The 23896-nt window shown below is 40.9% G+C and overlaps 2 protein-coding genes across 2 annotated transcripts in view; one reads left to right on the top strand and one right to left on the bottom strand.

Moving 5' to 3' along the window:
* Positions 1 to 2726: 2726 nt before the first annotated feature.
* Positions 2727 to 17730, bottom strand: LOC117422132 (transmembrane protein 62-like). The gene is made up of 14 exons (XM_058987489.1): positions 17360 to 17730; positions 15576 to 15687; positions 14090 to 14227; positions 13402 to 13447; positions 12885 to 13026; positions 12491 to 12615; positions 11624 to 11746; positions 10992 to 11147; positions 9812 to 9971; positions 9501 to 9614; positions 8975 to 9059; positions 7964 to 8068; positions 7235 to 7353; positions 2727 to 6677 (listed from the first exon to the last, which is right to left on the bottom strand). The coding sequence occupies exons 1-14, from the start codon at positions 17597 to 17599 to the stop codon at positions 6360 to 6362; spliced, it is 1983 nt and encodes a 660-aa protein (XP_058843472.1). The 5' UTR covers positions 17600 to 17730; the 3' UTR covers positions 2727 to 6359.
* A 58-nt stretch (positions 17731 to 17788) lies between these two features.
* LOC117963909 (E3 ubiquitin-protein ligase UBR1-like) overlaps positions 17789 to 23896 on the top strand; it is a 44937-nt gene continuing 38829 nt past the window's right edge. The window contains exons 1-4 of the mRNA XM_058987488.1: positions 17789 to 18072; positions 20361 to 20626; positions 22378 to 22456; positions 23387 to 23497. Of these exons, the coding sequence (XP_058843471.1) occupies positions 17902 to 18072; positions 20361 to 20626; positions 22378 to 22456; positions 23387 to 23497 (627 nt within the window). The 5' untranslated portion in view covers positions 17789 to 17901. The remainder of the gene's footprint in view (positions 18073 to 20360; positions 20627 to 22377; positions 22457 to 23386; positions 23498 to 23896) is intronic.

Raw genomic sequence — 23896 nt, 5'->3', positions numbered from 1 at the left:
CCCCTTCAGGCGGCCAAGGCGGCAGGGCTTCCTCCCCTTCAGGCGGCCAAGGCGGCAGGGCTTCCTCCCCTTCAGGCGGCCAAGGCGGCAGGGCTTCCTCCCCTTCAGGCTGCGAAGGCGGCCAAGGCGGCAGGGCTTCCTCCCCTTCAGGCTGCGAAGGCGGCAGGGCTTCCTCCCCTTCAGGCTGCGAAGGCGGCAGGGCTTCCTCCCCTTCAGGCTGCGAAGGCGGCAGGGCTTCCTCCCCTTCAGGCTGCGAAGGCGGCAGGGCTTCCTCCCCTTCAGGCTCCGAAGGCGGCAGGGCTTCCTCCCCTTCAGGCTCCGAAGGCGGCAGGGCTTCCTCCCCTTCAGGCTGCGAAGGCGGCAGGGCTTCCTCCCCTTCAGGCTGCGAAGGCGGCAGGGCTTCCTCCCCTTCAGGCTGCGAAGGCGGCAGGGCTTCCTCCCCTTCAGGCTGCGAAGGCGGCAGGGCTTCCTCCCCTTCAGGCTGCGAAGGCGGCAGGGCTTCCTCCCCTTCAGGCTGCGAAGGCGGCAGGGCTTCCTCCCCTTCAGGCTGCGAAGGCGGCAGGGCTTCCTCCCCTTCAGGCTGCGAAGGCGGCAGGGGCTCCTCCCCTTCTGGCAGCCAAGGCGGCTCCTCCCCTTCTGGCAGCCAAGGCGGCTCCTCCCCTTCTGGCAGCCAAGGCGGCTCCTCCCCTTCTGGCAGCCAAGGCGGCTCCTCCCCTTCTGGCAGCCAAGGCGGCTCCTCCCCTTCTGGCAGCCAAGGCGGCAGGGGCGCCTCCCCTTCTGGCTGCAACAGGGAAACCAGCAGGCATGTTCCCTCTGCTGGCAGTGGTGGAAGCGGAACCAGCAGGCATGCTCCCTCTGCTGGTGGTGGTGGTGGTGGGGGGAGCGACCTGTCGTCCTCCCACGGAGACGGAGGTGGCACCAGCAGGTATTCTCCCTCTGCAGGCGGAGGTGGGAGCGACTCACAGTCCTCCCAGGGCGGTGGAGGTGGAACCAGCAGGAATGCTCCCTCTGCTGGCGGAGGTGGGAGCGGCTCACAGTCCTCCCACGGAGACGGAGGTAGCACCAGCAGGTATTCTCCCTCTGCTGGCGGAGGTGGGAGCGACTCACAGTCCTCCCATGGAGATGGAGGTGGAACCAGCAGGAATGCTCCCTCTGCTGGCGGAGGTGGGAGCGACTCACAGTCCTCCCATGGAGATGGAGGCGGCACCAGCAGGTATTCCCCCTCTGCTGGCAGGTACCTGGGCTGTGGACCTTCGGCCTTCCCCTTCTTGGGCCGTGGACGCACCGACTCCCCCCTCTCGGGCCGTGGACGCACCGACTCCCCCCTCTCGGGACGTGGACGCACCGACTCCCCCCTCTCGGGACGTGGACGCACCGACTCCCCCCTCTCGGGACGTGGACGCACCGACTCCCCCCTCTCGGGACGTGGACGCACCGACTCCCCCCTTTTAGGCGCAGGACGTTCGGGCTCCTCCCTTTTAGGCGCAGGACGTTCGGGCTCCTCCCTTTTAGGCGCAGGACGTTCGGGCTCCTCCCTTTTAGGCGCAGGACGTTCGGGCTCCTCCCTTTTAGGCGCAGGACGATCGGGCTCCTCCCACTCAGGCGCAGGACGTTCGGGCTCCTCCCACTCAGGCGCAGGACGTTCGGGCTCCTCCCTTTTAGGCGCAGGACGTTCGGGCTCCTCCCACTCAGGCGCAGGACGTTCCAACTCCTCCCTCTTGTCTCCCCTCCAGCAGCTGTAATCCCAGTCTTCAGGGAGGGGGCAATTAACTGGGAAATGCCCCCGCTCCCCACAGATGCAGCAACAACTCAGCTGGCTTATGCTATGGAGGAGGGCTTCCCAGCTCATCTCCTCCTGTGCCTGCTCTTGTTGCTGCAGCGGCTGCTGTCTCCTCATCCTCCTTCTTCCTCCCATCTTCCTTCCTCCCATCCTCCTCTTCACTCTCCACACAATCAAAAAAACGAAAAAAAAAATGAAAAAAAATGCAGTACCCTACTTCTGCCTGCGTCCTGGAGGCGCTGCGATCCCACGCAGGACACCACGTGTGGCAGGAACGGCTGAGTGGTCTGACGTCACGGCAGAAGAAGGGACAACAAAAACAAAAAGGTATTGTGCAGTGGCGCGGGCGCCGTTTTATTTAATGAATTCAAAAAAATAAATAAAATATTTAAACAGAAAACAGTCGCTCACAGAGCAAAATAAATAGTTAAACAAAACAAAATCACGAACACAAAATAATAACTGCAACACAGGTCAGGCTGGGCAGATTGCCTTCACTGTTCCTATGTTTACTTTCTCTCTCGTTTCTCCGTGACTCCTCTCGCACACTCTCCTTATGACACCCACCCTGAACTGGAGAACTGCAGGCTTTTTATATTCAGGTGACCATCTCCCGATTAGCAACTAAATTAATCACTTAATTAATTCGGGAGATGGCCACCTTCTGCACGAGTATTTTTCATTACACCTGGCAGAGGACGAGCACCGATCTCGCCTCTGCCAGGACACGTTTTAAAAATAAACAAAACAATAACAAACATACGGCGCTCGCCGTCATGCATACAACAATCAAAATAAACAAACACAAAATAACACAGGAGCGGAGGGGGAACCCTCGTTCTAAAAATAAACAAATCAATGTACAGGGCTGCTCGCCCTGTTACATATGCCAATATGAATATTCTGCTTGAAAAGGAATGCATTTCAAAACACCACTGAACACAAATTTTTAAAAAAATTGTTTTAATTAAATTCTGATTCACAGCACTGCATAACCTCACAGTTTAAAATACACACAGTGGAGTATTAATTAAAAAGAAAACATTCCTTTAACATCCTTATCAGTAAGGGGACCATACCTTTAGTATAACAGCTGGGTTGAGCCAAGGCACTAGAAGCAAGAGTACCAGACATTACCTAGCAGCATCTGGTTACTCAAGCCCTTCCTAACCAAGTTATTTATATTATCGACAGCAGCAGAAAGAAGAATACATAGAAGAGAGATGCAACACAACACTTGGAGGGGAAATAGTAGGGACAGTGAAATTGTTTAAACATATATGTGTACCAATATTATTATTTATTTCTTAGCAGACGCCCTTATCCAGGGCGACTTACAATTGTTACAACATATCACATTATACATTATTTCACATCATACAGATATCACATTATTTTTACATACAATTACCCATTTATACAGTTGGGTTTTTACTGGAGCAATCTAGGTAAAGTACCTTGCTCAAGGGTACAACAGCAGTGTCCCCCACTGGGGATTGAACCCACAACCCTCTGGTCAAGAGTCCAGAGCCCTAACCACTACTCCACACTGCTGCCCTCAGAGGCAGAGACAGTAAATGGCGAGCGAGTGAGTAGATGTTTGCTTATAGTTGGATTACCTTATTGTTAGATACGTTGAACAATGAAGTCTTTTCATTTTGAAAATATGTATATATATGTTATATTCACTTTCAGTAAATCCCCACAGTTGTCATTAATGTTGGGGAGGAAATTCCTTTTTTAGGGTCCAATGCACACTTTGTGGTAAACATAACTGCTTTAAATATGTACTTATCTTCTCCAAACCATTAACAGACTCCTAGCCTCATACTGACCTTTCAGCATTCGGGTATAATCCTGCAATTTAATGTATTTTCACTCTCCCCTAAAGTACAGTAATGCCTGTTCAGGAGGCTTGCCAAGGCTGCTAACCACCAGGGGGCACCAAAGATATCCTACTGAACAGTTTACTGCTGGGGCAAACATTGTTATTTAAAACAATTCTCCCTATAAGACTATTTGTCAAAGTAATTATGCAATAATATACAAAATACATTTTTATCTGGTTATTTAATATAACACATTCTACTGTATGGCAGTGTTTTTCTTGATAGCAGTACACTGCTATAATGTACAGCTATGGCCAAACGTTTTGCATCACCTAGAATTTTAGGATTGAGAAAAAAAAATCTATCTATATATATACAGTACTTTCTGTTGTTGTTTTGCATGCTACAAACTCTGAAAAAGGGATTTAAATGACTGCTAGTAAACTATAATGCAACCACGTTAAAGTGAACTCTTTGGTATTTACGATGAATAAGGATATGATTGTCACGGAGGTCACAAAAATCGTGAATTTGAACAAGTCAGTGAAATCGTGGAAATTGATGTAAAAACACATTTGGTTAGGCACTGCATTTATTTCCTTTAAAATACATATATGTGAGTGGCTGTATTGTTTGGTTGTGTATGCACACAGCATTTACATGTAGCTCTGTATGTCAACGAATGAGATTTGTATTAGCTGAGCGATCATGTAGATGAACAGATCATATGTTACTGTAAACTCTCGGTTGTGATCTTTACATACATACACCGCTTGTTAATTTATTATTTTAAACAAAGTGGGCTTGCATCTTTAAAAAATATTAATGAAATTCCTTGAAACTTTTTTCATACAATGTAGCTAGTGTACCCAAGTAGTCAGTTGACAATAAACACTTGCTTTCTCTAAAACTAAACATTGCTAGAACAAAATACTTCAGATTGCCGTTGAAGATCTTTTTTTTTATTTCCTGCAAACTGTAGATAAAACGAGGGGTTTATCTGTTTCTGGACTTTTTTCAGATCTTTGTGATGCCCCGTTTCTTGCTGCCTGTGTGATTTGGCCGGTAAAATGTCTGTGTGGCCGGTGGACTTTTCGATCCACTAGCCATGGTGGCTAGTGCATGGAAAAGTTAATTTCAAACCCTGTAACATTATTCAGCAGGTTTCATTCAACTTTATGAAGCAAAATTAGTTAATTGTATAAGGTGATGCAAAACTTTTGGCCATAGCTGTATATTGTTTTTCAGACAAAGATTGATATTCTAACATTGAAAAATCAGGTTCGTTTCAGCACTAGTTATAGTTCTTGTTGTGCAAGGCCAGAAGAAAAGTGAAACTGAAAACCAGAGTGATTTGGCAAGTTATAGGTATGCTGCACTTTTAAATACAATTATAATTAAATATAAAAAAGTTCATTTATATTGTACAGTCCTTCACTTTCCAGATTTCATTAAATCATAGCAGCTCCTACATATGCAGTTTCATTGTAAGGGTACATTGTGCTAGTAGCAGAAACAGGTCAGGTCACCTTGCCATGTTACGCCAAGTCCTGATATCTATACCTTTCCACCAGGTTCTCACCAGTCCTCACCTCTAACCACCAAGTCCAAACGGCCTCCCAGTCCTCTTAACTGCAGTCTTCTTTCCTGTCCTCCACGCTAAACACAAAATGACTGCATTGCCACCAGGCCCCATATTTAGCTGGCCAGTCTTCAAGTCATCTAATTAAATCCACAATTATGCATAGGGTTTCTGATTTTAGGGTTAAACCAGATGTTACCCCAAAATTGTTAATATATATAAAAAAAAAATCTCTACAATTTAATAATACCGTATATCCTCAAATTAATCCACCCTTGAATAAACGCTGCACTCAGTTATCAGTTTTGTAATAGACACCACCCTCGAGTAAACGGTCCACTCAACAAAAAACAAATAGAGGAAACAGATTTGCAAAAGGTTGTGACCCTCAAACCGTGCTAACTTCCAATAAACGCCACCGCTGAAAAGAAGGTCGCCACCCTCGAACCGTGCTACTTCCAAAACCGTGTAACTCCATAAATATGTAAAGCCTTTTATTATGCGTTTTTCGCATATATCAAATTCCACTAACAATAAATACTTTGTATATTGCAACAGGTTGCCAACATTTGTAGAGCAAAATAGGTTTTATGGGTGTGATTCACCAAATATTTTGGTCGCAAATATTTATGGCTTTACAGCAAGTGCCAACCTTGAATAAAAGCATCAGCTGTTTTAGGCAGTTTTACACAGATGCATTTATTTTAATTTGAAGAGATACGGTAAGTAAAATGAAAGTTTGGTGTTTTATTTGCTAACAGTTTTTTTTTTTTTAAATTGATACAAACTCAAATTCTTGTGTGTGATTAAAAAAGCCCGATTTAAGCCCATTTTTAAAAAGAAACTTAATGTGTAAAATTGTCGTAAATATGCAGTACGACACACAACCACCACAAAGTAGTCCATACTGTTGTGCTTACAGGCACATTTGGTCTCAAACATATCACCTGTTGGGCCTCAAAGATTTCAGAATTCCCAGATCAGCATGATTCCCTGTAAATCACATAATTCCACATGTGCTACAAATTCTCATATATAAAACACAATAAAAAACAGGGTCTTCTTTATCATTCCTGTAGAGTAAGGAGTCCAACGGACACAAATCCCTTTACAAATTGAAATATGTGCGTCTTGTAAGATTGAGAATTAAATTGACAGACAAAATCTATCAAGATGGCTGGCTGCTCTTGATGAATTGCCGGAGACGTGGAGGGTGGCAGGTCCAGGCATATCGGATCAGCAGGAGCCCCAAAACAAGGGCCCATGTGCGCAGGGGGGACAGCAGGCAGGCGGTGGTTCCGTAGGTCTCCAGTAGAAAGTAGCAGGAGTATGTCTGCCAGAGTAAGAGTGCCAACATGACCACGTTCACCATCAACGACTGCACCCTACCCGCCCTCCGGAAATGAGTCCGGAAACAGTTCCCCTGGCAACGCAGATACATGCTCCAGCAGAGGTAGCAGGTCAGAGGGATGTTAAAGAAGACTAACTAGGATGGAAAACAAACTCACTTTTAGATTAGTTTGTTCACCATACTAGATTATGTTATTCTTTTTGCAATCGGTGAAACCAACGAGCCACATTCAAATCATACGTCAACTACCGACTGTTGCCTGGTTACCTACTTATAGTACAGTTAGAAAGAGACTCAAAATCTCTTCCTGGACAATGCAGTGGAATAAGCAAGCAATAGGGCTTTATAGTTCATACAAAAAACATTTAAAGAAAACTGACTTAAAACCATACAAATATAACACTGAAATCATGTTTTATGCTATTAATAAGGAATGACTCTGGAAGTTATTTTGTCATTCCTCATTATTTGTTGCATAAAACAGATAGCTTATTTAAAACAAAAAAACAAACAACCTAAAAGGTTACAGTTTTATACGGTAATCACAACTGATTTCTTGGTGACTGCCATGCGTACACTGTTTTATCAGAAAACATATTTTGTTGATTGCCTAGCACTTTAAATGTACCAGATTCTAATTGATTTACACTGCATCACAGTATTTAACTTGGGCCCCTTAAAAACTTACTCACCTGTAGAACACCCACTACAAACGTCAAGCTTCCTTCATGCAAGTGTCCTTCAATAAACACCCCGAAAGCAAAACAGGCCCCACTGTGACCGTCAATCATCTCTCCAATGAACCAGGGACCTGAAATGGAAGAACATTCAATCCCAGCCAAGTTGTTTATTTATACAATTACACAATAAGCAGTACATGCCAAACCCATATTATCCTAGTATAAATCATCATGATACATTTATTAAATATAGTGCTTTCATAATACATACATAAATAATAATAACAATGAAAACATTTCTAACTTATTTTAAAGAACTGCAAAACAATATACAATATATTACTTTTGCTACTATTTCCTGGTCAGTCCTTTTCACTTTCTATTAAGTCTTTCTTTGGTTTCTGCCCAAAATGATAACACATTTGCCAGTTAATCCTTGATGTTAAAATGATAGTCTATTATGAATGAACTACTGTACTTACACATGTGAACAGTATCAACAAAACGTGTTACACTACACTTTTTTTTTTTCTAATATCAGAAGTTTAAGAAAACTAAATCTTTGTAACGAGGCGAAGGAGATCCAGTCTGTGCATGGTTGTCCAACACTCTTATCACAGCTATTTTATAATGGGGAGATGCAAGGGTAAAATAAAGAAGCATGTGCACTGATGTTCTGATTCACTTCAGCAATCTCCCTGCCATTGAATTCCAAGGTTATAGAGTTGTATTTAATCTCACCAAAGGCAGTGCAGAGAGTGAAGAGCAGGCTGGAGTAGTACAATGTGTTGGTTTTACAAAAAAGGTGTAGAGACAGCCTTGCCTGGCAGGCAAACCCTGAGGAATCTAAAAAACAAACAAAAACACCACAAGATAGGAATTCATTCAGGAGATAGGATATAATGTACAAGGAAAAATACTCTGATAGAACAATGTAGATTTATCCATAAATTCAAAACACTAATGCTAGAACTTATGGCAAGCAATTGTTTTGACAAGAACTGAGAATTGTCTTCAGTAGTTTGAATTGAAAATGCATTTTTGTTATTTGGTGGGTGAAGTTTTGACATGCTACGTAAGACAGTAAAGGTTTAAGCATTTAACAGTAAACAAAAATAAAACCCTAAAATGGCACAGTATTTATCCAAAATGATACTGAAATGTTTTGAGCGAGTCTTTTATTGATTTTTAATACATTGTAATTGAATACTGCATCTATAACTTTACATATTCACAACAGGGTCAGGCTAAAGAGTTTCCAAACCACATTCATCTAATTGCAAACGTAAGCATGATGTGTTTGTGGTGTTATGTGCAAAATGCTGCTAGTGGTTTGAGTTCAGCTGAAGATTGAGGAAACGAGCATTTGGAAAACTATGTTCCATATTTCCATACATTTCGGTCACGTTTAATTTTTCATTTGTTGCAAAATGGCATAGCAGAAGCAGAAAACACAACAGTTACACTTGCAGAGTTAAATGTGAACTGTAACCAGCTCAGCTACTTGCATTGTGCTTTTCAATGTGTAGTCCGGAAACTATTAACAACTTCCTCAGAACAACAACATGGCAGTATTAAAAAAATGACTGTTCCTCTTAAAACTGTTGTGTACCTTAATGTCATTTCTTTTAGTATTCCTATAAAGGGGGGCTTTTTCACAAACACACAGCACACTATGTAGCCAGGTTATCCATAAACACAGAGTAAGGACCCCATTCCTGTACAGAGAGCTGAGAGAGAACCTGTCCTTACCTTTTAGTGCAGGTGGTCCCAGGTAACGAAAGGTAACAATCAAACCTAGGTTAACCAGTACCAGGAACACAAAGGTGACTCTAGCCTGAATACAAACAGAAGCATAACATAAATTCTATGACACAGGGATTACTTATTACAGGATGTATATCTTGGTCATTTAGTCCTGTAAAACTAAAGCAGGACTGAAAGAGAACTTCAGACCTTGTGTCAATGTCTTTGCAACAAGTAAGGTTTATCTGCTCTTGGGTTTACACTACAGTGCTTATTTCAAACAGAAAGACAGACTCTGCCTCTGGCTTCTCTTGACTGACTCATCGATTTTTTAAAAGAATACAAGACCGTTTACCAAGGTCTTTCACAAAAATTGTGCAAACCTCATTAAGTGTAAGAAAAAAATTAAAATCAATAAAAATCATTACTCACACTTCATAGTTATGTGACTTTGCCCACTCACCTAAAATAGTTAATAATCTGGACATTTTACATGGTAAGTTACTGTGGTAAAAGACAGAGAGGCTCTTACCAGAATGTAGTGGTCAGTCAGGAGGATGAAGGACTGCAGGAACCCGAAGCCCAGAGACGCATCATTTTCCAGGGTGAATTCATGGTGTCTCACTGCTGACCTGCCAGCAGCATCCTAGGAAAGAGGGAGGAGAGGGGGCACGACAAAGTCTGTTCTGAAAATCCTAGAAAGCAGGGCAGGGGATACTTTATTGTATAATTTTATTTACATTACTGCACCATTACAAGCAACTTGGATCCTTCAGTCTTACATTTCCAGACGTGAAGGAGGTTTTTACAATCTTGCCCCGACTTGCATTAAACTGTGTTTACCTCAACTTTGACCTCAATGTTGTGAAGTCCTTTCGTATATCTCATAGGGTCCCATTTAAGGGTGAAAAGAGGTCCTTTCACAGGCCGTGCTTCCCCCAAGAGCTTCCCGTCAATATGCACATAGACAGCAGTGATCTGGGCTGCCGAGAAGGCTAGAATCCTGCCAGGTTTAAAGTTACAGAAAGTGTCACATACATGTGATGTAGTTACACACAAAACGAACTTTCAGGAAAATGTAAAATTACAGGTACCCGCTGGGAGATATTATAGCTAGTAGTGCTGCACGAACAGATTTTTCTGATTGATCTCTCCACAGAAACCAGGTGCTGATAATCAGGTGAGGGCAATTGATGTTGATTAGGCTGAGTTACCATTCCAAGTGAAGAAACTTTTACTGCTTTTCTTGAGACTGTGGAGAACAGCAACCAAAGCTGTTTCTTAATTTGTTTTACTTGGAATGGTAAATCAGCTCAATCAACAGCGATCACCTTATTGTGAGAACCTGATTTCAGCTCTAATAGCTAGCTAGCGGACTAAACTAATTTGATTCTGATACATGCTGTAAACATCAAGTTTTACACCTCAAGTTAAGTAGTTCTCTCTCTTATATGTTCGTAAAACTGTAAATGTGACAGGCTATTCCTTTGCCGAACGAGGACGGGAGCTTCCAAGGGGCGGAGCACAATTGAATCGAGCGTCGCCCGGGGGGAGGGAGGGTTAGGTCGGTCAGGGTGTCCTTGGCTCACCGCGCACCAGCGACCCCTGTAGTCTGGCTGGGCGCCTGCAGGCTTGCCTGTAAGCTGCCCGAGACCTGTGTTCTCCTCCGACGCTGTAGCTCTTGGGTGGCTGCATGGTGAGTCTGCAGTGTGAAAAAAAGCGGTCGGCTTGACGGCACACGCTTCGGAGGACAGCGTGTGTTCATCTTCGCCCTCCCGAGTCAGCGCAGGGGTGGTAGCGGTGAGCCGACCGTAATAAAATAATTGGTCTTTCCAAATTGGGAGAAAATAATAAAAAATAATTGGCAACGACTAAATTAAAAAAAAAAAAAAAACTGTAAATGTGACAATTCTGTGTGTAACAGACGGCAGGAACCTCCCCATATCCACATATTCTTTAAGTAAGTTTCACACTTGAATTAGCCATGTTCTGGATGTGAGGCTGCTTTTTAAACAGCAGGTACCTGATGTGCGTGGAGCTCTGGATCCTTCCTAGGGGCTCGACCGCTGGGTTGGTATATTTTGCTGCCTTGGGATTGGTGATCAGGACAGCCGGCCACTCTTCAAAACTCAGGTCTGAGAAGCTCAGGAGGTCGTGATCAAACGCCAGGACACGAAATCTATGAGAATCAACACAATCATGCTCCATTGACATTTACATTGAGGATGAAATGAATCACATTGTCCGATAAATCTGACAGTTTTATGATAAGCTCCCATGTATTTAAGGAGTAATAACCAAGGCTTTAAAACAATCTCACCTTTAACTATAACAACTTTCTTGCCTAAAAAATGTTCTGTAAAATCTGGGAAGTACATTTTTATTGAAATGGGTGAAGTCTATTTATCCTGTCCACAGCATTGCAGGTTCACTCCCTGTGCAGCATTATTTAATGTTACCCCCCCTCCTCAAGTTTTAATGAATAAAATGTACTGATCATTTGTGCTGCACTTCTGTTGCATTGCACTTCAATAGGTCACAGAGAAAGCAAATGATTATTTAGGCTGCTATAGTACAAGACCTATGTGCAGCTAAACGAGTTTCATGTTTCTGGTGGGGTCCTAATACCTGTTACACAGATGAAACTGGTCTCACCTTCTGCTGTCCTTCCAATCAGCGAGCTCTAGCTCCAGAGTACCCTGTGGATGCCGGCTGTGCAGCACTGGCATCAGCCCTCCAAGAGTGTGCAGGTGCCCACACAGGTAAGCCACTGCTGAGCTGGGAGGGCAATACGAGAAGGTGTTAAGTCCGAGGAGACTTACTTTGATACACCACCACCAATATTACGGCACAGAATTATTCTACTGCATTGCCCAATTGATTAATGACTTAAAACCATGTGAAGAATATTTAAAACAGTGATTGTGCTGAAAAAGGCGCATGTCCAGCTTGGTAGCGCCTGCAGTTCCACCAGTTTAGAGTTGGGGACTCTATAGTGTTTCTTTTTTTTTCCAATTCAAGAGTGGGTGAAATCATAAAATTTGCTCATAATATCTTAATTTTTACAGTAATAAAAACATTTTAATGTTTGTGTACATAGGGTGAGAAAATGTTTCTATAGTTTGAAGTGGACCTAATTAAGCTGACAGAAAAACCTGGAATGCTGCTATGCAATCTTCAGGTATTGCGAGGCTTAAACTGATTTGATTGCAAAAGCCTGTGCATGCTATGATAAATGCTGTGATAAATGCAAGGTTACACCAAATTTTAATAAAGTGCATCAGTACTTATAATCTAGGCTTTTCTTTAATAAATAGATTTTTATATCAGACTAATAGTTAAAAAATATCAGTTGTCATTGAAAGTATTAATTTGACTAGTAGCAGTACATTCAGACATTTAAATTATAAATAGAGTATCTTAACCCATAAGGTGTTCTACTGGGCTCTACTGTATCTGGGGATAGGTAGGTTGAAAGTGTGTATAGCAATGTGTGTGCGTGTGAACACACTGTATGCTTACCTCATTATTTGCCGTATCCCTGGGAACGGGGAGATAATGGTGGATGTTGTATAATGGCCAAACCAAATAGACTGGTTACTATTAAGGCTCTTGGACTCTAGAATTGACAGCTCGTCCATTCGAGTCTGAAACAGAACAAAAACCCTTCACTGTTTTATAAAATCACAACTTGCTGCTTAATTTTGGACAGGAAATGAGTAGACAAATCAGTCCTGACCTGAATCTGTGATGGGAATTCACCTTTGATTTATGATTTATTTATAAAAAATATCAAAACATACAGTTCTGAACAACACAGGATAAAGCACATGTATTGTTTGTTGTAGAGACTGCAGGGTGTTCTGTAACACTTTCAATCCTAACTATATAAAGCCTGATTAAAAACAGCTTCTACCTGGTCTAAAATGCCAAAGAAATTAAACGGTCTCTTGGGTCCAGGGGTGAGGGTGGCATCAACACAGATGAAAGAGTAACTCCCAAAGGGAGTTTGATGAATGTAGTGGAAGGAGCCCTCTTTCTTGGTGGCTGAATATTTCCTGCAAATCCAATACAGACAGACATACTGCAGGTATTCAACACAGCAGACCAGGTAACCAGGTAACCAAGCCCTGTCATGGGTAATCAACAATATCATTTTTATATGATATATTTCCATGGAACTATTTAATTAGGTATAGTAGAGTTTAATGTGTTCATGTTTAGTGCAAACAGAGTTCAGATCACCTCGGCTAGGATCAAATTTATGCATTAAAAATATTTATTATTTTGTGTATTTCAGCCCCACGGTAAGTATATATTTAAAAAGTTGTTTGGTTGTACTATAGTACTGTATATTAAAAAAAACAACTAAATGTCAGTGTATACAGTAAGTTTTACTTCTGTGATTAGGCAAAGTAAAAAAAATGCTTTACCTGTAATAATTGTTGACACTTTCAAGAGATATTATATTGAAGGCATCTAAAAAAGAGACAAAACACGTTACATTGGTATTGAAGTAAAGAATAAACCGAGTACAGTTCAGGGAAGCGCTGTTTTCAAAACTCTACACCAAGCAAGGTTAATAAGCTTAAGGAGCACATCTTCAATTATTCACATTAGCCATATCTGGAGGGTGGGGGTGTTACAAAAAAACCCAAAAAAAACAGCAACTTGAACACTCTGCTTCTCTGACATGGAGTTGAGAGAGAGAGCCTTGTGATGCCTAGCTTTTAATTTGTAGGTGGCCTAAAAGAAGCAATCCAATATGAAATCATTGGCTGTGCTGAGATTTAAACCTGACTGTCAGACCATAACTTAAACCAACAGACCAGTGCTCCAAACTGAAGAGGGTGATATTTGTAACAAAAACAACTGTTGAGGACACAAGGCAATACCACGATTACCCAAATATTTCAAATGATACAGACCTTCCTATTTCCCTATTACAAAAAAGCATTGATTATTGAGTCAACACTTAATCAGTCATGTAGGTCACAAAGGTTTACAGGTTAGGAAATTTCCCCCCTGAATGCATTACATGTTTTCACTGGCCGCCATTTTGGACCAACGTGCACTGCCCTTGAGGCACTGGGGTTAGGAGAGAGGTGTAGCCTGCATTACCGTGGTTCCCCCTTATGTCTATCCACTTGGTTCTCTCCAGCACCCTCGACCTCTTCAGGATGTTGTGGTAGGCCTGCCACTCCACCTCATACTGCTGGGATCCAAGCTTACTTGACGTCTTTGCGTCTGTCAGGTCCCCTGATGAGGAAAAAAAACAGAGCCATAAAAGCAAAAAAAACAAACAAACAAAAAAATACTGCTTCAGTATTTTTGTGCTTATTAACACATTTATACACTCACACAATTTGTTTTTGCATTTTGGCTTGCCATACTGTGGAGCTCCATGAGATGTGGCTCAGGAGCCATTAGTTGGAAAGCACTCACCAAGCTTGTTTAAAGGGATCATTGACATATGGGTTCGAGAACCCCCCTTGGTTTACATTCTTTCAGGCTACCCTGAGTTTGCCTTATGAGGTGGCTGCCACTATCTACAAGACAAACATTAAGGTCTGGTTTCACAGACCCTGATTAGCTCTAACCTTGAGCCCCTTTCACACTGGCATGCTCTACCTGGGTCGGACCCTAACTGGGTCACGGCCCAGTGTCATGCGGGTTGGCTACGTGATTTCACACCGCTTTTTGAAGAAACAGGGTCGACCTGGGTGACACAAGCAAGTACACAATGCGTGTACGCAATGCCCCAGAAGCAGCAACGTTCACAGGACCACCTTTTCATCTGTTCAGTTTCTCTGGATTGAATCATCGGCCCAAATGTAGATTAGAGCAAATATTTCTTCATCTCTGCTGCAATCTGTCTCATGGTGTATCTCAATCAACAGAAATATGGCTAAACAGAATAAACAGAAACGTTCCTTGCGGAAGTGAAACCTTCACGCAGGCGTGGCTGTTATTTAGTCCGCTTAAGAACCCCCATCATGCATTTTGTCTCGTTAGACCCGGGTCAGACCCAGGTATGTCGTTTCACACTACGCGGGACTGTGACCCGGGTAGCCAGAACCCAGGTCAGGAGCACCATGCGAAAGGGGCTTTGGACTACTCAGTGTTAATTTAGGTAAGGTAATCCCAGATTACAACTAATCAGGGTTTGTGAAACTATCCGTAAGACTCCCACTGCATAGCAGTTTGAGTTTAAGAAACACATGAGAATGTGTTTCTTACATACATATAAAAGGATGAGCTGGGCAACAGCTTGTCAGCTCATTATGTCAGAGCAGTACTTTGTGCTTTTAGTGTTGATAGTTTCATTGTGACACCAACAGCTTTGCTTTTTATTTATTTTGTATGTTTAATTGATTGAATCTATTTTTAATAAACTATCCAGGTGAAATGAAAGCAATTGCAACACTGAGTAAGACTTGTAAACTGTGGTGCCTTGAATCTAGTCCAAGTACAGTACCAGATAAAATGTTTTAAAATGAAAACATGCTACTTTAAAAAGTGCACATTAAGACCTATATAGTGAATGGAAGTGCATAACGGGTAAGATTTATATAGTTAGCTACTACTAACACACCTTACAACGCACCTGTTGCCAGAACAAGGGCTGGTTTAATGACATCTATAGTTTCCGAGCAAAATTCCTCAAAGTCGGTAATTCTCCTGGGGTCTTGAAAGCGGCTGATGTGTATGTCGGACACCTGTTAAAAAAAAAACAGAATAGGTACGATTCACGCATTCATTGTGATTAGCACCACTAAAGTGGGTGCCACAATGTGCGTGGAGAATCCACCCTTGTGCCATTGCAATAAGCTTTTAGCAGCACAGGAATCAATCAATCAATATTTATTTTATATAGCGCCTTTCATAGCAGACCACCATCACAAAGCACTTTACAAGATAGTGAGGAACAATGCATAATACTAATACATTAAATACAGTGAAATACAGGGTATAGTACATTAAATACAACAGTAAAAAAAAACAATGCAGATACATTAAATAAAAGGCTAGGATGTGAATTCTAAACTGGATGCGTGTGTCAAGCAGAATTATACGAATAAGATGGAGTGAAAACCCTGAAATAGCAATTTAGACAACAGCTTTGAGCGCATTAAAAGCAAGAGAGAACAAGTGGGTCTTGAGAGTTTATTTTAAGCGAGCGATTGTGGGAGCTGCACACACTAAAGGCTTAGCTGGGAGAGTGTTCCAGAGTCGGGGCCATGAAGCTGAAAGAGCGCTCTACGAGTGTGGTGCACTTTTCCTTGGGTATAACAATCAGGCTGCATGACATTTTTTGCACTTCATGGATATGGGACAAACGTCCATTGGTATTTTTACAAAATGAATAATGTACTAGTTGTACGCGGAAATGACGAAAGCAGGCGTGTATGGGTGCGTTGTTAAATTCATCGGTGATCTCCATCGCGGAGTCGGAAGTGATCACTTGGTGCTCATCGGTGTGGGGAATTTAACAAACGTTTGGTGAATCAACATAGCTGATAATAATACTAAAGGTTGCTGCTGCGGCATGCAAGGCTGTGGTTGACCTGTGCGAGCTGAAAGCTTATTGGGACGAAGGTTTAGTTATCTTTAACCGACTAATTAGGAGCTAGCTTGTTGTTACATTAAAATGTAGAAAGCAGCTAGCCTGCAACTGTAAATATTTATAAATATGAATAAATTAATGGATACACTCAAATACAGTTCGCCCACTTTTCGCAACTTTCTGTTCTCCGTCTCTCATATCAATTCTTGTACGTCACCAGCTCAGTCGGCTACTCTGGATAAGTTGGCAAATGTGATATTGTTTATCAATATGTTTATTAATGTTATTATATACTTATTAAAAATACACAACTGCATACCCATTTTCAAAAGATTTGGGCGTCTCTGAATCTACAATTACATTGATAATAGTATCTCCGTACAAGGCAAACTTCCACAGTGGTAGTGGCCATTTTGGTTTTGCTACAGTTCACCGACTCTCGACCCTGGTGAATCAGCAGCTTCAGCTGTGACACACCGGTGAATTTAACATCAGTTCGTTGAACAATTCCTGGTGAATTTAACAACTGTTTCGTGAATCCGCTTTACATCGGTGCATGGAGCGGTGCATTTAACAACGCACCCTATTGTGGCACAATCACAGCCCTGCCTAACCCCCACAAACTCACAAGTACAAATCGCTTCGACACATTGCTTCATCCAATAATAAACAGAACCCATTCATATCGACCACTATACAATACAATGTTGCATACTATCTTAGGTGTGTATTTCAATAGAGATCACTATTTGTCAGTCCTTTCAACTTGACAAAAATAAAATAAAACAGGGTAAATCTATACAATATCTTATATGTAGATTTACCTGCACAAACCAAAATATGTTATCCATCTCCGCTCCAGGATATGGGTGGGTGTTGTAAAAGATATCCCCATGATGATTCCTATCATTGGAATTGCTGTTGTTAATGCTTCTTTTGGGGTGCTTTGCGGTGTTGTAGTTTTCCAGAACCAAGGCGATTACCAAACCTGCGACCACCAACCCAATGAAGATCTTGAGCATTTTGACTGACTGACTGACAGACAGGAGAGGGACTTGAAGCATAGGAAACGTTTCAATTGATTGGGCATTCCCGTTTCCCTGAACAAATCAAGGATAATAAAAAGAATAGGACAGACTCCCATAATCCTGTGCGTTTTAAATCACAGGCGCCATTATTGGAGCCCATTAGTGTGTAGAGGTCACACGGAAAATATATGATAAAATGCAAATATATAATTATATATATTTGTAGGCTATATTATCTGATATATTATCGTGCATATATTTGTAAATTAATACTAAAAAAGCATAATACTACACAACTCGAATGTTTCTCTATTTACTAAAAAAAAAAAAAAAAAAAGATGTCTCCTTCCTCAAGACACTTCCACGACTGTTTAATCTTGCCACACTGCCGCAAAACGTCGCAAACTGTCTCCCTTACAGCAGTCAGTCGTAATCGTTTGGTAGCGCAAAGTACGGTAGAGCGAAAGATGGCGGAAGGTGAAGAAACAGCAGTTCGGCAGCTGAGGATGGTATGTGAAGCTGGTTTTGCATTTTTTTAAATTTACAAACTAGTTACATTTCACCTGCATCGTTTTCACTACGAGAACTTAATAGACATCTGTCGTGTACCTGTGTGGTGTTATTTTGTGGTACGCGTTAGAAAGCGGTACACACTCTGATAATCCAATGTGATTGTTTATTTATGTACAGAGGGGTTTTGTCAAACTTGCCGTGTGTTATCAATTATGAAATGATTTATTAATAACTTATTGAAGTTTCCTTTTTATTTATACAAGTAAACATTACTTGTTCAACCCTCTTTAGCTGTCAAATAAGTAATAGCTATAGCTTCTAATATTAATACTGTATACTAATACTATACATGTTTTTGACCAAGTTCGTATATTCTGCAAAATAGATAAACCTTTTTGTTTTTCAAGCCAAACAATTTTTCTTTTCATATGAAAAACATTACACTGCCTTGTTTTTCAACCCTTTTGAGAGTTTTTTTTTTTTTTTTTTTTTTTTGTGCTTTTTTTAAAATGTTTTATGATTCTGCTTCAATCCTGTCGACTGTCATTGGTTGTCAATAAAACTGAAATAGCTGTGGTACTACTGTGGGGAACAGTATCGGTAATAATTAGGAAAATGTCATATATATTACATTTAAATGTTTTATATTTGTGTCTACGTTCTAAGTCGTATTGTAATTTATCAATTAATCTTTGTTCAGTAAAACAGTTAGCATAGTTTTAATCGCTGAAGAGCTTCCAATTCAAATGGAAAAGATTGTATTTCTCTGTATTTATACGATGCTGAAGTTGGGCTCTTATTCGCATTCCAGCTTCTTATTCGCGTCTCGCAAATGTAACACACATTGAATAAGTAACTGGGGTATTTCAGGGGTTAAATCGCTTTGGGCCACTTATTGCAAAGTTGATTCTCTGAGGGGACGTGATCCATATGTATTCTTCCCTGTCTAACAATTTGTTTTCCTTTTTTTTAATCTTGTCTAATAATCAATTTTTAAGAAATGCAACCTATTTTAACCAACTGAGTTCAATGTCTTTCCCATTTAAGTACACTGCTATGCAAAGGTCTTAGATATGTTGCATGTTTCTACTCTGATGCGTTATGAGCATCACCAATTTACTCGAAGCCTCCACTAGTGTTTTCTAGGAGAGACATTGAGTAAAATAGCTCGCATCACTCGATTTTCAAGGTGTGGTATCTGATGCATAATCAACAAGTACAGAAAATCTGTAATTGACAAACCCAGTACTGGAAGACCCAAAAAGCTGTCTAACAAGGATGAGCAATACTTTAAGATAATATTTTAATCAAAACTTTACATGACTTTGCATAGCACTTAGATTTGCATTATCTTTAGTGAATACAACTATATTGTCATTTTTCCAAACAGTATATTATAGGTAGCTTACCCTTTCCCGCAACTGAACTTTCGACAGCGACAACTCCAGTTGATAATTGTGTTGAATATATATATCTCTTTCATACATGTATGTGGATTTATTATTAATTGACTTGCTGCCCACATCGCAACCAAGATATGTAGAATATCTCTTTCATACATGTATAGGCCTAATCAATCTACATACCATGTCGCAACCAAAAATGCGTTGCATACTGGAGTGCTCAGAGAAGCGTTTCACCCACGTGGATTTGCTTACACTTATATAGTACATTACTAAGGCCCTACCCATTTCATGGACGTGAAAAACGTGACACAGACCGTGAAATTCATTCTTTACCGTGAAAATTGTCTAATTTTGTGTACTTTTACCCAGCGCTTCAAAAAGCAACTTTACAGAATGACTACACTAGGATAACTTCTGATAAAGCTCAAAGCTGGTTATTTTCAGATTTTTCTTCCCATTACTGCAGTACCTCTACTAATGATTTCCATTACACGAGAGTAGATGTTAAACTTCATGCTGATTTGAACTCAGCTCTCGCCAAGATAAGCACCAACTAAGACATAGCTTTACAGTAAACTAATGTGATCCATCTGTGTCTCCATCCAGACCTGCCGATTTAGCTACAATGCTCCAAACAATTTAAGAGATATTCTGAGATTTAATAAAGGATCCCTCAATCCTACAAGTATCTAGTCTGTAGTAGAGAATGTGAGGCAGGTGAGTAATTAATAAGAAGTGGTGGTGCTGTCTCAGTACAGGGCATTGGGGGATTGCCATGTTCATATAATTTTCATGACAAATGTTTTCATGGAATGGCCCACCTGGTCCCAGTGGATTAATAAATTAATGTAGTTGAACCTGCCGCCTTTCCCTTTCAGAAGTGGCAGGAATCTCCGGTCTGTGGTCCTGAGCTGTACCGCTACCTAGCGGAGCAGGTGCCCCGGATCTATTGCACTAGTGAGAAGACTAAGGGACTATCTGAGGAGGAGGAGGAGATGGTGGGGACCACCTTGCTGCGGCCCCTGGAGTGGTATCTGTTTGGAGAGGACCCCCAGCTCGGCCTGGAGAAGCTGCAACAGGGCAGCGGCTCCTCTCAGCTCTGTGGCAGAGTCTTCAAAGAGGGAGAGACCACTTACACTTGCAGGTGAGTCACCCTGGGGATCTGCTAAATTGAAGTATAGGGTAATTCAAGTGGGGAGAGTGTTGATACATAAACCACATGTGATGGACAAAAGGGTTCCAGAGTATCATGTGTGAAAAAAAGAGCTCTTGCCCACGTGATGAGCATAAACATCATTGACATAAAGGTTTGATCACCTTCCCTTGGTCTACTTGACCTGGAATGACTGTAAAAGGGTGCTGTACTCTTCAAGAAGTGTTTAGACTATGAGCATTCTATCTTATTAAATCCATCTCGGGTGTTGACAGTAAGTGTCACATTGCAGTCTAATCCAACACCTCTACAAACTGGCATTCTGTATAATTCTGCATCATTTTTGGGTCCAGACCAAATCCTTATTGAATTGAATGGTTTCATACCCTCTAAAATCTGGAACCTTTCCATTCTGGCAAGATTTTTAAGTCTCTTCTACTTAAAATCAGTGTAAATCTGACTGCTTCATGTAATTTTTCTTTTCTATGTTTAAAACTAGTATGAAAAACTAAATCAAAGGCAAGATGTTGCATATATACTTGCATGTCCCACGGGCGCCATTCTCAACTTTGCAGTTGTTAAATAACTGCAAATAAATGTGTAAATATCCACACTACGAGCTATCTCTTCAAAGAAAATAGGCAGGTTATAAAAAAAGCTGAATGTTTACCAAAATCAACACAAAAAGAGGTACTGTAAGTGAAAAATTCAAAAACGCAAGGCAAACCGTTTGACATTCTGAAGAGAAAAGATGCCTACTTAAAAACAAAACTGAAAACCTGAATGCCAGCAGAAAGTGCTTGAATCCATTATGCAGGTACAGTACGAACAGGTGAACATCTTTCTGTGGGAATGGTTTAAACAGGCTTCTTCTAATAACAGGTAAAGATTTTGCTGAGGCATTACATTGTTTTATTATACTGTGTATGTAAAGTTGTTTTTGTAAAGCGTTGAAATAATTTTGTCATTTGACCTCTTTTTATATACATTATTAAGTTTTTTACAGTAACTCTGTAATCCAGCACACTGTCTAATCCGGCACAATTTCAGTCCCTAGCGACATCAGATTGTGCAGGTTTTACTGCATAAGGAGTTTGCGATATCGGACAACAATTGTTTGATAATTCCTTGTCATCCTTCCAATTGGATATGCAGTCTTATTTAACATTAATCTATATGTCCTGGATGAAAGCCATTCGAGTTTTAATCGGTCTGTATCATTGTGTACATTCTAATATCTGTAAAAACTAGTGTTGCAATTAAACAAGCATTGCTTGATGGCTTTCTGGTTTTCCATTGCTGCATGTGCAGTGTGTATCTAAAGCTTGGTGCAATTCCCCATAGTCACTTCAACAAACAGAAGCAGCTGGTAAAGAAGCATAGAGAAGCCACTTTTTTAACATTACCTGCTGTCATTAATAAGCTTGTGTCCTGTTTATTGTCTTTTAAATTAGACATTTCATCTAATATTTTCTTAGGACAAAGCATTTGTTTTGGCTGTCCTCTAAATAACAGTGACTGATGACTAGTATTACAGTTTGTTACACTTATTGACTAATGACAAGCCCATGATATTTTTGATTATAGAACTAATACACTACAATAGTTTGGTCATCAAAATGGGCTTGATAGTAGTTGATATTAACTTTACATGTTTATGCAATAACCCTTTTGTTTTTGGATACTGGGGAAATATTTGTGAGTACACAGTTCTAACTGCACTCTCCTGTCTTATATTACAGGGACTGTGCTATTGATCCCACATGTGTGCTTTGCATGGACTGTTTCCAAAACAGTGTTCATAGGAACCATCGCTACAAGGTAAGATTGCTGTCCATGGTGCAGCCAATTCTTCTTGTGGCTTTAATTGGTATTAAATATATAGCAAAATAAACATGTCTGTGTTACTGTAAATATTTTGTCTGTTATACTCCAGGAATGTTTTTTTACTCTTATTCGTTCTGTATTCAGCCTGGTCCTCTAATGGAATACATATGCTTAGTGAAATCTTTGCTTTTAAATGGCGTCATTCCAAAACACTAACTGTACCTAGCCTCTCCCTGGATTTTCTCATTTCCTGCACTCATGACTCGGGTCAGTCATCGCTGCTACTACAACTATTAATACCTCATAAACCATTTTGGCTTGCAACTTAATGTTTGGTACACAGATGTGCTCATTGGTGCACAGTCACATTACTGGTGTTGTCCAGCAAAAATATAACCTTTTCACTGTCACATTATTTAAATCAGTGGACACCCTAATCCTATCAATGATACAGATCTATTTCATATATCCATTTTACAAACCATTGGCTCTGATATGACAATACACTTGGATTATGCCCCCAGGGATTTTGTTCCCAAACACGCCCATCAGTTAATTTTGTTTCTAATTAATTTTCTTGTATTGTAGTGTTGCTTTGTTTTAGATTTTTACTTTTTTTCATCTTCAATAATTGGATATACATTTTATTTAGTTTGTGTTTTAAGCTGTGGCACAGGAATGGTTCTGCTGACTATCATCGTATTGAATAATTAAATATGCAAAATAAAAATAATTGATAAAAAAAAAGAAACTTGACGGAGTAGAGAACTACAAAAGAACCAATTGAATGGAAAGGGTTAAAGCCTGGCACATTGTAATCATTTATGCATTTAATGTTGTCTAATGAATCCTAAAAACTCTTTGGATCCCCCCTTGTGATTGACTCCCTCGCTAAAAGCACTTGTGTTTTATTTCCTCCCCTAGATGCATTCGTCTTCTGGGGGCGGTTTCTGTGACTGTGGTGATATGGAGGCCTGGAAAACAGGGCCGTCATGTAAGAAACACGAACCTGGAGCAGAAGGAGATACGGACATGGTGAGAGAGTAGAGGAAATGGGGGACGTGTGTGAGTACATATATATGCAAACATATTCTCCAACCCCCAGGCTTCAGCTGTATTTTTCTCTTGGGTAAACATATGAGACCCGTTGCTCTCTTTTATACTTCAAGGGAACAGACTATTTATTCTCTGGGAAAATGCTGACACGTAAACAACATCTGAAAGTGATTGAGATCCAGAAAGCTGTGGAAGAAAAAAGGCCAAGAAAAACTGGGCTGTGAGTAAGTCCAGCCAACTTTTGGTTGTGGCGTCAAATTAACTGGTTAGTGACCCATGTAGGTAGCTTCCCGGTAAGACTTGATAACTAGGAATCATTACTGTGTAATCACAAAAATGAACGCATGTGCGTATACTTGAGTATACACTGTTTTCTGG

The sequence above is a fragment of the Acipenser ruthenus genome, chromosome 15, assembly GCF_902713425.1.
Source record: "Acipenser ruthenus chromosome 15, fAciRut3.2 maternal haplotype, whole genome shotgun sequence".
Classification (NCBI taxonomy): Eukaryota; Metazoa; Chordata; class Actinopteri; order Acipenseriformes; family Acipenseridae; genus Acipenser; species Acipenser ruthenus.
This window is presented reverse-complemented; position numbering and strand designations above follow the sequence as displayed.